The following is a 15019-nucleotide window of genomic DNA, read 5'->3' as shown; positions in this document are numbered from 1 at the left end:
TGGAAAGAGCACGGGTTTAGGAGTCGGAGGTCGTGGGTTCTAATCCCGGCCCCGCCACTTGTCAGCTGTGTGACTTTGGGCAAGTCACTTCACTCCACTGGGCCTCAGCTACTTGATCTGTAAAACGGACATGAAGACTGTGAGCCCCAGGTGAGACAACCTGATCACCTTGTAACCTCCCCAGCGCTTAGAACGGTGCTTGGCACATAGCAGGCGCTTACTCAATGCCATCATTATTATTAAATGTGGCTGAATGAATGAGATAAATAAAGTTGGGCCCCGGCCCCCGAGGGGGGAGTGTGTGTGGTAGTGCCCGGACTACAAGCCCCAGAATCCCCCGCGCGTGCGGGGAGGGAGTGTGTGTGGTGATGCCCGGACTACAAGCCCCAGAATCCCCCGCGCGCGCGCGGGGAGGGAGTGTGTGTGGGGTAATGCCCGGACTACAAGCCCCAGAATCGCGCGCGCGCGCGCGCGCCCCGCGCAGACGCACTTCCTCCCGGCATCCCCCGCGCCAGGGCAGGCGCTCGGCAGCTCGCGGCCGTCGCCAGCCGACCTCGCCGCCGTCGTGAGAGGAGCCCCGTCTTTTCCCCCCACGCGTCCCCGCCATGTCGGCCCAGGCGCAGATGCGGGCCCTGCTGGACCAGCTCATGGGCACGGCCCGGGACGGTGAGTGCGGCGCGGCCGCCGCCTCGGCCCCGCTGAGGGGAGGGCGCGCGCGCGCGCGCGGGCGGGAGGGGGTGCTGCGTGGCCCGGGCAACGGCGCCCTCGCCCGGTCTGCGCATGCGCCGCTGCCCGCTCCGCGCAGGCGCCCCCGCCCGGTCTGCGCATGCGCCCCGGGCGCGGGAAATGGTGGGGGGGGGGGGCTTTGTGCCGCCGTCTCCCCTCCCCCCATCCCCCACCGGGGTCCCCTTTGTCTCCAGGCAAGGCTCTTCCCCTCCCCCAGCCTCTTAATAAAAATAATAATAATAACTGGATTTAAGCGCTTACCACGTGCCACGCACTGTTCATTCATTTAATTGTATCTATTGAGCGCCTCCTGTGTGCAGAGCACTGTCCTAAGCGCTGGGGAGATCCAAAGTCATGAACCCGCTGTTGGGTAGGGATAGTCTCTGTATGTTGCCAAGCGCTTAGCACAGTGTTCTGCACACAGCAGTCAATGCATACGATTGAATGAACGAATCAGGCTGCCCCGCGAGGGGCCCCCAGGCTTCATCCCCATTTTGCAGAGGAGGGAACTGAGGCCTAGAGAAGGGAAGGGACTCGCCCAAGGTCACACAGCAGGCTTTTGGGGGATTTGGATTAGAACCTATGACCTTCCGACGCCCGGGCCCGGACTCTTTCCACCAAGCCACGCTGCTCAATAAGAATAAAGAGGGTGTTTACGGGGCGCTAACTATGTGCTAAGCGCCGGGGTGGATCCAAGCAAATCGGGCCGGATTCGGTCGCAAGGTTCACAGGCTCAATCCCTAGTTTGCAGGGGAGGGAACGGAGGCCCAGAGAAGTGAAGCGACTCGCCCAAGGTCACACAGCAGACAAGGGGCTGAACCGGGGTTATAATAATAATAATAACGGTGGTATTTGTTAAGCGCTTACTACGTGCCAAGCACTGTTCTAAGCACTGGGGTAGTCATCATCATCAATCGTATTTATTGAGCGCTTACTGTGTGCAGAGCTCTGTACTAAGCGCTTGGGAAGTACACGTTGGCAACATATAGAGACAGTCCCTACCCAACAGTGGGTCCCACTTGGGGTGCACAGTCTTAACCCCCATTTTACAGATGAGGCAACCGAGGCCCAAAGCAGTGAAGTGACTTGCCCAAAGTCACGCAGCTGATACGTGGCGGAGCCGGGATCAGAACCCACCACCTCCGACTCCCAAGCCCGGGCTCTTAGCACCGAGCCACTCTGCTTCCGACTCCCAGGCCCGAGCGCCAGCCACTAGGCTATGCTGCCTCTCTGGTTCCAATCCGGCAGGCAGCCGTATCCCTTGAGCGCTTCCCGGGTGCCCAGCACTGTATTAATCGCTTGGGAGGGTCCAGTACAGCGGAGTGGGGTAGACACGATCCCGGCCCACGAGCTGACAGTCTAGATGGCGGGACGGACGTTAACAGAAATAAGTGACCCGTGTGGATGTAAGCTCTGGGAGGCCGAGGGAGGGACACGAAGGCGACGCAGAAGGGAGCGGGACAAGAGGAAATGGCCTAATTGGGGAAGGCTTCCTGAAGGAGGTGGGCCTTCAGACGGCTAGCAGTGTCTACCGACACCGACTTCTCCCTGCCACGGATTGCCTGTCCCTCTGGGAAATTCATTCGTTCACTTCAGTAGTATTTGTTGAGCGCTTGCCGTGTGCAGAGCACTGAACTAAGCGTCTGGGAGAGTATGATACAACTATAAACGGGCACAATCCCTGCCCACTGTGGGCGTATAGGCTGGAGTGGGGGAGACAGACGTCAGTACAAATAAATAAGATTATAGAAGCCAGGGGCTGGCCACCCGTGAAGCAAAGTCATCCCTGGGCTTCAGGGGGAAGGGAGGGAAAGGCCCAGCCCCGACTGATCGATGGCGTTTTTTGAGCGTTTACTATGTGCAGAGCACTGTATTATGCGCTTGGCCTCTCCCAGTACAACAGAGCCGGTAGATGGGTTCCCTGCCCACAAGGAGCTCAAAGCCTAGGCCTATCGTAGTCCAGTCCTATCCTTCCATCTAGCAAAGGAGTTGCCACACCGTCTGTCAATAATAACAGACACGGTGGTATTGACATAGTCCCTATCCCGTGCCAAGCGTGGTGCCCAGCGCCAGGGTAGCTGCAGTGTAATCAGATCAGGTACAACCCCTGACCCACATGGGGCCCACAGTCTTAGCGGGAAGGGAGAATTAAATCCTCATTTTACAGATGAGGAAACTGAGGCCCAGAGAAGTTCAGTGTCTTGCCCAGGGTCCACTCAACAGGCAAGCGGCGGGACCGGGATTAGAACCCAGGTCTCCCGGCCCCCCGGCCCTGTGCTCTTTCCACCAGACCGTGCTGCTTCTCTTAAATCCATCAAGAGGCTTGGTTGAGTGGCACTGTACTAAGTGCTCGGGAGAGTCTAGTAGCTAGGAGACCCGGGTGCCAGCCCAGGAACGCGGGTTTGTTAGGGTTTAATGCAAAGTGACTCTTGGACCCTTTCCCCCCCTTCCCTTCCTCCCCCTCACCCCAACCCCCAGCCTCACTGGAGAACCTCTGTGTTTACAGACAGACCTAGGTCCACCCATCAGTGGTATTTACTGAGCGCCTACAGAGTGCCCAGCACTGTCCTAAGCGCTCGGGAGAGTCCGCCAGAAGCAAAAGGTTTGTCCGGCGTGTGGAAAACCGCGCCCGTGGTCCCGGGGGATGAACAGGTCGCCTCCTGGTCCAAACTCGATTCCCGCGGTGGTTTCTTTCTTCCCTTCCCCCCCCGCGAAGTCACGAAGGGCAGTTTGAAGGGCTGTAGCGATGCCTTGCACGTACTTTCGTAGAGGAATAAGTGCCTTTGAGCTTTCTTTGTGTTTAGAGTTGCTTTTGAATTGCTTCCCATATTTTTATTTCCTACAAACTGAACAATTGTGGCCCCTCTATTTTATTCATAAAGGTTCAGTGTATCTTTGCCTGCCTACATCAATCTGCAAGGGAGTTGCAGAAAATCCTCATGTTCATCGAGCCGTGAGTCACAACCAATTTTTCAAGCTGTTATAACAAAAAAAAAAAAGTGTTTGCCTTTTTTCACAAGTAACTTTTAAAAGCGTAGCTTAGAAAGCAGAAAACATTTTCAATACAAGCCAGAAAGAAAGGAAAAAACAAAAGACACTCCATGAGTCCCGGATGCTTGCAAACCCTAAAAATATAGACCTTCGGTAGTTATTTCACGGATCGGTGTCGTGTACACGGAGTAGCATTAAAATTGTCACATACCATTGCCACTTTGCCTTTACTTCTATGTATCATTCCCCTGACTTCCTTACTGCAGGTGTGGGCAAGAAAACTTTCCCTTTAAAACTTTTCAACCGCGGGCATAAAATTCTGCAGCTGAGGTCTTGAAGAATGCAGATGGGTACAGTATGTGTTGGAGTTCGCAGTGTGTATTGACTAACCTAGTTTCTTTCTGCCTTTTTTTTTTTTCCTCCCCCTCCCTCATATTGTCTCGTTAAAAGTGACTTCCGGATTGAGACTTTTTCTTTTTTTCATACGGGTGGGGTGGTTGCAGAGCCGGGGGAAAAAAGAGGGAACCACCTCCCCGCCCCAACCAGTTACAGTCCGAGGTTTAAGAAACCTCACTCCCCGGATAACTTGGGCCCCAGCACCGCCTCTTTCGGGATCCGTGCTGAGAGCTAAAGAGGGATAAGCGTCCGAGGCCCGGCCATTGGGGCCTTTTGTTTCACCCTGGTCAGCGTGCGTTTCCTCATCTCCGCCGCCGCCCGCGGGGCCAAAACGAACGTCACGTGGCTGGCGGCCTCTTTATTCGAGCCGCCCGTCTGCCTTATATATATATTTTTTTCTGTTTCCTATCCCACAAGCAGCCGGTCGGGTCCCAACGGGCGTCCCCGAGCCCCGTAGCGTCACGTGCCTCCCACCTAAGCCCGAGCGTTGAGCTGTCTTAGACCTCCCCCCCCTTTTTTTTCTTTTTTTTTTTTTGGTTTGGTTTTGGTTTGGTTCTTTCGGTTGGTTTTTCGATTGTTTGGACGGGGCAGCGCCTGGTCCGATGTGCACCCGCTGCTCAAGCGTGGCCAGTGGGGCGGGGGGGGCCTCCCGCCACCCCGCTCACACTCCCCCCGTGAATTTCAGGAGACGAAACCAGGCAGCGGGTCAAGTTCACCGACGATCGAGTGTGCAAGAGTCACCTCCTGGACTGCTGTCCTCACGACATCCTGGCCGGAACGGTAGGTGGATTCTTTCCCGGGGTGGGCGGTAAGGGGAACGACCCCGCTGCGACCGTCCGGGGCGGGCACGGCGGCGAGGTTGGCAGCACCAACCAGCTGGAGCCTCTCCCTTTATGCTCCCCTAGTTCGAGGGGTTCCCAGAAGAAGGCGAATGGGTGGTTTATTTGGCTGATGGAGGTGGCGGCAATAGTGATAGTAGAACTAAGAGTAGGAATAATCATTAGTAATAGTAATTATGGTATTTGTTAAGCCCTTACTATGTGCCAGGCACCGTGCTAAGAGCTGGGGTAGCAACAAGATAACTGATTGGACACAGCCCCTGTCCCACATAGGGCTCACACTCTTAATCCGCATTTTCCAGATGAGGGAACTGAGACTCAGAGGAGTGAAGTGACTTGCCCAAGCTCTCACCCCAGACAAGTGGCAGAGCCGGGATTAGAACCCATGACCTTCTGGCTCTCAGACCCCTGCTGTATCCAGAAGGCCATCCGCTACACTGTGCTGAGCGTTTGGAGGAGCACAGCAGAAGCATGAGACTTGCTCCTTCCCCATGAGGCCCTTCCCCTCGAATGCACATTATTTATTATTATTATTATTATTAATAATTTTTATTATTGCATAGTTTGGCCCCTGGAGCAACCAGAAAATGTCGGGGGAGGAGGTCAGCTGGCTCCAAAATACCATCCGCCGCCCACAACGAGTTTCCACTTGGAACGCACAACCGGTTTTGTGATGGCACAGTTTGGCCCTCGAATCCATTTGAAAATGTTCGGGGGGAGATGAGGCGGGGTCATCCGGGTTGAAAATATGCCATCATTCTTTCAGTCGTATTTATTAACCCCTCCTGGGTACAGAGCACATTACTAAACACTGGCGAGAGTACAGCGCAACAATAAGCAGATGCATTCGCTGCCCACAAACGAGCTCACAGACTCAATTATCCTTCCCTTCCAAAACCTTAATGTGTGAGGCGGCCTGGGGTTTTGCCAGCTCGAGTGCTGCCTTCTTGCCCTCCTTCCTCTAGATTGGATTTTGGGGTCTTCTAGGTAAGCTGGGGGGATCCAGCTGAATTCTCAGCTCCCAATTTTCTACTGAAAATTGCACCCCTGATTGTCTATCTGGAAAAAAGCGTTTTCTTTTCTTTCTCTTCCTAACCCAAATGGGTGATTTTTTTTTTTTTGATTTTTTTTTGGGGGTATTTAAGCGCTTACTCTGTGCCAGGCACTTTACTAGGCGCTGGAGTAGATGAAAGACCAGCAGGTTGCATGCAGTCCGTGTCCCACTTGGAGCTCAAAGTCTTAATCCCCATTTTACAGATGAAGGAACCGAGGCATAGAGCAGTGAAGTGGCTTGCACAAAGCCACATAGCAAGCAAGTTGGGGACCGGTGATTAGAATCCAGGTCTCTCTTTATTTTATTTTTTTTTAATTGTATTTGTTAATCGCTTACTGGGTTTGAGGCACTTTATTATGCGCTGGGATATGTACAAGTGGATCAGGTTGGACACAGTCCATGTCCCACATGAAATCCCCATTTTAGAGAGGTGGTAACTGAGTCCCAGAAAGGTAGGTGACTTGATCAGTTGTTGGCAACCTATGCTTTAGATTTCTCCATAGAATAATCCTTCCAGTAACTCCTCCTTATCCTCCCCAAGAGCCATTTAAGCTGCGTTCTAACCTCCCTTCTGAAGTTAAAATAAAAGGAAAACTGGGAACTGCTTGAAATAAGCCCCTGGAATAGCATTAGGTTGAAAGGGGCTTTGGGAGAGGGAAACGTGTTACAAATATTTCTCTGGGCCTCAGTTCCCTCATCTGTAAAATGGGGATCAAGACTGTGAGCCCAACGTGGGTCAGGGACTATGTCCAACCTGATTATCTCGTATCTACCCCAGCGCTTAAAACAGAGCCTGGCACATAGTAAGCGCTTAAGAAATACCATTATTATTATGGAAACAGATTTCTGCCAAGGTTGCCAAATGTCTCTATTTTTCAACAAATGCAGGTGTGGTTTAGAAGAGGCCTCTACCCAATGGTCCTTTGTGCCTGTTCCTAGTGGGGAGATTCAGTCTATCGTTTATTCGTTCATTCATTTACTGAGCACTTATTGTGTGCAAAGCACTGTACTAAGCACTTGGGAGAGTACCATAGAAGAACAGACGCATTCTTGCCCACAGTGAGCTCACAGTCTAGAGGGGGTGACAGTCATTAATATAAATAAATACATTTACAGATGTATTCTATTCTGTGGGGATGGGAGGGAGGATGAATGAAGGGGCAAGTAAGAGCGGCGCAGAAGGGAGTGGGAGAAGAGGAGAGGAGGGATTAGTTAGGGAAGGCTTCTTGGAGGAGATGGGCCTTCAAGAGTGCCTTTATTAAGTGCTTACTCTGTGCAGTTCACTGGACTAAGCACTCTGGTCCTACACCCCTGAATTTTCTCTTGGGGTGAATCATTGCTTTCCTGCGGAGCAGGGCGGAATGGGGCGTAGCCCAGACAAGCTCGGGGAATGTATCTTGCTATATTATCCTCTCCCAAGTGCTTAGTACAGCGCTCTGCGCGTCTTGTCTGAAGCCGTCGGGTCGTCTCCGACCAATAGCGACGCCACGGACACATCTGTCCCAGAACGCCCCACCTCCATCTGCAATCGTTCCGGTACCGTATCCATAGAATTTTCTCGATAAAAATCCGGAAGCGGTTTACCATTGCCTCCTTCCATGCAGTAAACTTGAGTCTCTCCCCTCGACTTTCTCCTGTGCCGCTGCTGCCCAGCACAGGGGAGTCTTGACTCAAAGCAGATTGCCTTCCACTCGCTAACCACTGCCCAGGCTAGGAACGGAATGGGCATGCCTCTGCTTGACTCTCCCTCCCGTAGTCGAGACTGGTAGAGGACTGGAAACTCTGCAGGTACGACCATAGTAAGTGTTTAGTTCATTCATTCATTCAGTCAGCCGTATTTATTGAGCACTTACTGTGTGCAGAGCAGTGTACTAAGCGCTTGGGAAGTACAAGTTGGCAACATATAGAGATGGTCCCTACCCAACAACGGGCTCACAGTCTAGAAGGGGGGGACAGAGAACAAAACAAAACCTGTGGACAGGTGTCAAGTCGTTAGAATAAATAGAAGCAAAGCTAGATGCACATCATTAACAAAATAAATAGAATAGTAAATACGTATCAATGGTAGTAAATACCATTGATTGATTTGATTTTGCACCTGAAATTTTTTCCCTCTGTAAGATTTCAGTAGGGAGCATATTTATATTTACTGAGACACCCCCCCAACCCATGGGCTTTGCATTTACTAGGAACTTGGGAAAGTGTGATAGAAGCATTTGGCGTATTCCTTGCCTACAAGGAGCGTCCATCCTTATGGGGAGACAGGTTTTTTTGTTTGTTTTTGGTATTAAGCGGTAACTGTGGTAGGCACTGCACTAAGCACTGGGGTGGATAGAAGATAATCAGGGTGGGTAAGTTCCCTGTACCCCATGGGCTCACAATTTTAATCCCCATTCTACATATGAGGAAACTGAGGCCCAGAAAAATGAAACGACTTAACCAAGGTCACACTGCAGACAAATGGTGGAGCCGGGATTAGAACCCAGGTCCTGTGACTCTCAGGCCCAGGCCCTTCCCACTAGCCCACACTGCTTCAGACAGTGGAATCAATAAAAATTGGGACCCTCAGATATTCATATAAAAACAAGTGCTGAGGATAGGTATAATTAGGTACATTCATTCAGTTGTATTTGTTGAGCACTCACTGTGTTCAAAGCACCACATTAAGCGCTTGGGAGAGTACAGTACAACAGCAAACACACACACTCCCTGCCCACAATGACCTCACAGTCTGGTGGCTCTTGGGTTCTTAGGTTCCTTTGACTTGGGGTGTTACTCTGCACACAGAAAGCAGTTAATAAATATGATTAATGAGTGAATGATGAATGTTGATATGAGTCAGGAAGAGGGGTGGTTTTTTTCCCAGGGCTCTGGAGGAAGGTGGAACGGGCTAAGATCGGGGCGCGGGGGCTCAAGGGCAGCCCGGGACCTCTGGCTGCCTCAGTAGCCAAAGCTCTCGTGCCGCGTAACATCCGCAGTTTGACCATTTGCAGATGAAAATGCCTTGGCTCGAAACAGCTGGGCATCATCTCGTGGGGGGTGAAGCCTCTCCCGGGACCAGAGCGGAAGCTCACCGTGGCCCTTTGTCGCCCGACAAGGTCAGCCGGCCTCCGGGCCTGTTCCCTCACGGGCTCCCTTCTCGGTCTCCTAGTGCCCCGACAGTCGGGCGAATCGAGTCCCTCCCATGCTTGGAGCACTGTCCCGAGCACTTGGGAGAGTCCTGTGGGGGTCGGAGACGTGATCCATACCGTCGAGGACCTTGCCGGCTCGAGGGACAGCCTAGGCGTGAGGCTGGCGGGAGTCTGGACACTTTGGTGAATATTTAGTTACTTAGTATATAGGCCGCTACGTAACGGCCGGTCTGTGGCCTAACAAGATACGGACCTACCCTCTGGCAGTTTTTCACTGATGACAGTTGGGGCCGGGGGAGCAGAGAGAATGAGGAAGAGGAAAGGGCCACCTATTTCACCGGCTGTGACAAGCCAAAGGAGGAGTTGGGTGGGTTGGCAGTCTCTTTTCATCCCCACTTCTCTCCGGGGTCAGACCCTCTGGGGCAGGGGTCAATAATAATAACAGTGTTGTGGATTCAAAGCTTGCTGTGTGCCAAACACCGAGCAAAGTGCTGGGGTGTTATGCTTTTGAGTCATCTCCAACCCACAGCAACGCCATGGACACATCTCTCTCAGAACGCCCCATTTCCATCTGCAGTCGTTCTGGTAGCGGTAGAGGTTTCTAGGTCAAAATCTGGAAGTGGTTTACCATCTCCTTCCGTGCAGTCAGTTTGAGTCTCTGTCCTCGACTGTCTCCCGTGCCCCTGCTTTCTAGCACAGGTGAGTTTTGACTTGTAGCAGATTGCCTTCCACTCGCTAGCCACTGGCCAAGCTAGGAATGGAAGAGGCCTCTGCTTGACTGTCCCTCCCATAGCCAAGACTGATAGAGTACTGGAGGTGCCATCCTCAGAGGGGAAGTGCTGGGGTAGTTATCAGATATTAGGGTGGATCCGGTCCCACTGTCACGAGGCACACGATCTAAGGGGGAGAGGAAGGTCGGGTGTTTTAATTCCCATTTTACAGGTAAGAAAGTGGAGGCCTAGAGAAGTTAAGTGACGTGCCCAAGGTCACCCAGCAGACAAGTGGCAGAGCCGGGACTAGAACCCGGATTTCCCATCCCCTGGTCCCGTGTTGTTTCCCGCTGCCCACAGTGGGCTGACTCCTAGTGTGGGCAGAGGGAGTACCTAACTTCTCTTGGGATCCAGGGGTTCGTGAAGTCTGGAAGGGCAGTTCGCTGGCATGGAGAGGGAGCGTCAGGGAGGAGGCTAACGGGGGAAAGAAAGGTCAGCCGAGTGGAAGGCCCCAGCCGGTGGCCCCAGGGCTGGCCTTGTCAGAACAGGAAAGAGCAGGAGCCCCGCCGGGAGCCAAGGGTGAGAAGCCGTGATGAGATGAGGGCTGCCCTGGGAGATGCCTTCTCTCCCCTCCACCCCCTTGGCCCTGATGCAAATTTAGGATCAGGGCATCTCGCCGGGATCTGGGCCCGATCGTCTGACACCCAGTCCCACATCTGCACCTGCCTGGCCTCTGCAGTCAGGCAGTCAGTCATATTTATTGAGCCCTGACTGTGCAGAGCACTGTACTGGATGCTTGGGAAAGGACAATAAAACAATAAACAAACCCATTCCGCGCCCAGACGAGCTTACAGTCTTGAAGCCGGGTGCCGCAGGTGAGTGAATCCCAGCCCTCCCCTGACCCGCTGAGATAACAAAATCAGCATTCTCTGAAGGCGCGCTGCCAGCTGTTGAGTTTCAAAGACATAGAAAAGACCCCTCTCCTCCCAAATCCCATCCACCACCCCTGAGCAGAGAACCCAAGAAGCCACCAATCTGAGGAGGTAGCTTTATTTTGGGCCGGGCGATGCCAAGATGGGTGGGTCACCAGGAGGCCTCGCTCAGAGGGATCGGTACCGTCTGCCCACGATCACCTCCCCTCCCTTACCACAGCTTGGACATCAGGGCAGAGGTTAGGAGTAGGTCTGGCACCTCCACCCCCAGCCCGGCTAAAATCTGGAGATGAGGAAAAGTGGCATGAATCCTCAGGAAAGAGGAAAGATTGACAAGTGGTAGTAGAAGAGGGTATGCCCGTCTGCTCCAGGGGTCTGAAGAAGCCAAGAAAAAAGCTACTGCTCAACCTCTAGTGAGGAGGCAGTGTGGCCTAGTGGAAAGAGCCCGGGCTTGGGAGTTAGAGGACCTGGGTTCTCATCCCGGCTCTACTGTGTGACCGTGGGCAAGTCATTTCACTTCCCCGTGTTTCACTCACCTCATCTGTGTACTGGGGATTAAATCCTCCTCCCTTGTACTGAGACTGTGAGCCCTCGAGGGACTGTATCCAACCTGATTATCTTGTATCTACACCAGTGCTCAAAACAATCCCTAGGAAAAAAGTAAGCGCTTAACAAATACTGTAAAAAAAAAAAAAAAGACAAAAAACCTTCCCTAACATTGAGAAATGGCAGCTATAGTCAGCAGAACAAGCTTGCACTTGCAGAGCCTCCTCATCTTTTAAGAACTCTTCCCTTAGGTGACCTGAAGACAGATTAAGGACTGCCATATTTTCTTGAGGCTTTGAGATGGAGCCTATGTAAAACATGGCCTCGTGGGGAAGCGGCACCCCTCAATTCAGCTGTTCAAAATAGAACTTCCCTTTCAAGGAGCGTAACCCGGTCAACCTGTGGGGTTCGCCTGTGTGGTTGGAGAAAAGCTCGGAAGTGAAAAGTTATTCCCCTCCCCGCTTGTGGGACGGCCTTGGGAGCAGAGAGAGTTTGGGCCTGCTGAGGTTCATTCAGAGGGAACTCGAACCTTTCTCCGGTGGGTTCTCGCCCTAGGGTCCTTGTCCCGATTTTCCCTAGCGTCTCTAGTTTCCCTGGCTTGACCTAGGGGAGAAGCCCGGCCAGCTGGTTGTTAGCAATTCTGGTTTTTCCCACTGTCTCCTAAACCACTTCTTGTTTCCCCAAAAGCTGTTCCTTCAGTTCATTTTCTTGGAAACAGAAAAACCAACTGGAAAGGGATTGGGCTTGGAGGATCCAGAAACTAAGCGCATTATGTCCTGAGCTCCCCGCACCCTCTCCGGCCCCAGTCTGGGCCTCTTTACCTCCACCCCCCAAACAGTCTCTCCAGAAGTCCCAACTTCTGACTATCGTCCTGGTAACAATAATAATAATGATGGTATTTGTTACATGCTTCCTATGTACCGAGCACTGTTCTAGGTACTGGGATAGATACAAGGTCATCAGGTGGCCCACGTGGGGCTCACAGTCGTAATCCCCATTTTACAGATGAGGTAACTGAGGCCCAGAGAAGTGAAGTGACTTGTGAAGTGTCACACAGATGACGAGTGGCAGAGCCGGTATTAGAACCCGTGCCTTCTGACTCCCAAGCCTGCGGTCTTTCCACTAAACCACACTGCTTGTCAAATCAATCCATCAGTGGTATTAAGTGTTTACTGTATACAGAGCGCTGTACTAAGCGCTTGGGAGAGTAGCATACACCAGAGTTGGCAGAGACTATCTCTGCTCATCAAGGGATTTGCATCCTTTATTCAACCCCACACAACTGTGTGCACATCTGTAATTTATTTATACTGGTGTCTGTCTCTCCCTCTGGACTGCTCCATGTGGGCAGGGAAGGTGTCTACCAACTCTGATACTGTACTCTCCCAAGTGCTTAGTACAGTGCTCTGCAAGTGGGAAGTGCGTGGTAAATATTATTTAATTGAAAGAGCTTACATTGTAGAGGGATGAGTATAACTCATGTCTGAGGGAAAAGGAACAATTCTATTTCATAAGCAGACTGGGTTGGTAAAAAATCAGCCAATCAGTACTATTTTTTGAGCACCTATTTGGGGCGGAGCACTGTATTCATCTGGAGGAGTTGAGCAGAGTTAGCCTCCATCCTTACCCTCAAAGAGCTGCCAGTCTAGTGGGTGTCCCTCAAGAAGCATCGTGACTTAGTGGCAAGACCCCGGGCTTGGGAGTCAGAGGTCATGAGTTCTAACCCCGGCTCCTCTGCTTAGCCATGTGACCTTGGGCAAGTCCTTTAACTTCTCAGTCCCTCAGTGACCTCATCTGTAAAATGGGAATGAAGACTGAGCCGCATGTGGCTCAGTATCTACCCCAGTGCTCAGAAAAGGGCTTGGCACATGGGAAGCGCTTAACTAATGCCATCATCATTATTAGTAGTAGTAGTATTTCTGTGAAGCTGATTTTACTGGTATTTCTCTGGCAGCGAAGGCAACTTTGACAGGAATGGTCCTTCACTTCCCAGGGCTGGCCCGGGTTTATTTCAGAGTTCTAGTTTGCCCCTCTAGACTAAGCTCGTTATGGGCAGGGAACAGGTCTGCTAACTCCGTTGTATTGAACTCTCCCAAGTACTTAATCCAGTTCTCCGCGCATAGTAAGCGCTCAATAAATATCATTGGCTGATGAGATGGCCCATTTGGCCAAAGCCTGAGGCCCAGTACTTCAGCATGAGCTGGGGGGTGTGCATATGTGCTCATTGGCGTTTGTCCCGGGACTGACAGACGTCAGGCAGAGGGTCTGAGCCGAAAGAAACGGAGTAAACTTGCTCCTTCCCCACCCTCCTCAAATCTGCTGCCTGGCACGGCCTAGTGGCAAGAGCCCGGCCTTCAGAGTCGGAGGACGTGGGTTCTAATCCTGGCTCTGCCACTTGTCAGCTGTGTGACATTGGGCAAGTCATCATTTCACTTCTCTGTGCTTCAGTTCCCTCATCTGCAAAGTGGGGACTAAGACTGAGCCCCACTTGGGACAACCTGTATACCTTGTATCTCCCCCAGTGCTTAGAACAGTGCTTGGCACGTAGTGAGCGCATAACAAATGCCATCATTATTATGATTGTCTCCATCTCAGGCCAGGGCTCCTGCCCTCTGCTCGTACCTTCCCTCCCTCCAGCTCTGGTGATCTCCTAGTTGGGTTTCCACCCAATTTCCTGTTTTCCCGTAGGTGCTTTTTCTGGCCTCAGGCTCACGTCCGACCTCCCTCCGCCTCGGGGGAAGCCAACCCTGAAGAGCAGGAAGTTTGGCCAACTTGTGGGTTTGGCCACCCTCGAACCCCAGGCCGCAGCTTCGGTTCCTTTTTGAACCTTTTGGGCTTCCCCTTGGCCCTCCGCATTCCTCTGTTCAGCCCCCGCTTCCGCAGTTTATATCACTCGGGCCAGCGGGCTTTAAGAAACACGGGGCCCGCTTCTGGGTTGGAGCTGTGGCCGAATTGCCAGGCGATCAGTGGTATTTGGGGAGCACTTAACTGGGTACTAAGCGCTTGGGAGAGGACGGTTCAAAGGAGTCGGTAGAACAAATTCACTGGGCACTAGGGACCAGCTTTGCAGGGCCTGGGAAGCAGTGGGGCCTAGTGGCTAGAGCCCGGGCCCGGGAGTCAGAAGGACCTGGGTTCTAATCCCGGCTCCACCGTATGTCTCTGTGTGACTTTGGGCAAGTCACTTCCCTTCTCTGGGCCTCAGTTCCCTCATCTGTAAAATAGGGATTAAGAGTATGAGCCGCATGGGGGACAGGGGTTGTGTCTATCCCAGTTCTTAGAACGGTGCGTGGCACATAGTAAGCGCTTAACTAGTACCATTATTATTATTCGGGGGGCCCGGCACTCAATGTACATAGTTTCAAATTATATATTATAAATTGTGTACATTAATGTCCGTCCCTCCGACCCTGCCACTTGCCAGCTGGGGGATTTTGGTCAAGTCATTTGACCTCTCCAGACCTCGGGTCGCTCAGCTGTAAAAAGGGATTTAACCGGGAGCCCCACGTGGGACGGGGATTGGGTGTACCCCCAGCATTTAGCACAGCCTTGATGCATAGTAAACACTTAATCCCATTAGGGAACTTGTACTCCTTGCCAAGGCCGTGAATCCTGCACCTTGCATTCAAGTGGTGCTCAATAGATGCCAGGCTTGGGAGTCAGAAGGCCCTGGGTTCCCATCCCGGCTCCGCCACTT

The 15019-nt window shown here is 52.3% G+C and overlaps 1 protein-coding gene across 6 annotated transcripts in view; it reads left to right on the top strand.

The window, feature by feature from the left end:
• The first annotated feature begins 548 nt into the window (after positions 1 to 548).
• LUC7L (LUC7 like) overlaps positions 549 to 15019 on the top strand; it is a 28506-nt gene continuing 14035 nt past the window's right edge. For 3 of the 6 annotated variants that reach the window (XM_038762959.1, XM_038762958.1, XM_038762962.1), the window contains exons 1-2: positions 549 to 666; positions 4799 to 4893. In XM_038762959.1, coding sequence (XP_038618887.1) covers positions 606 to 666; positions 4799 to 4893 — 156 coding nt within the window. In that variant the 5' untranslated portion in view covers positions 549 to 605. Of the gene's footprint in view, positions 667 to 3078; positions 4068 to 4798; positions 4894 to 15019 lie in introns of those variants that run through there. The other 3 variants (XM_038762963.1, XM_038762960.1, XM_038762961.1) reach the window with 3 other exon arrangements.

Source organism: Tachyglossus aculeatus, chromosome 21 (genome assembly GCF_015852505.1).
Source record: "Tachyglossus aculeatus isolate mTacAcu1 chromosome 21, mTacAcu1.pri, whole genome shotgun sequence".
Classification (NCBI taxonomy): Eukaryota; Metazoa; Chordata; class Mammalia; order Monotremata; family Tachyglossidae; genus Tachyglossus; species Tachyglossus aculeatus.
This window is presented reverse-complemented; position numbering and strand designations above follow the sequence as displayed.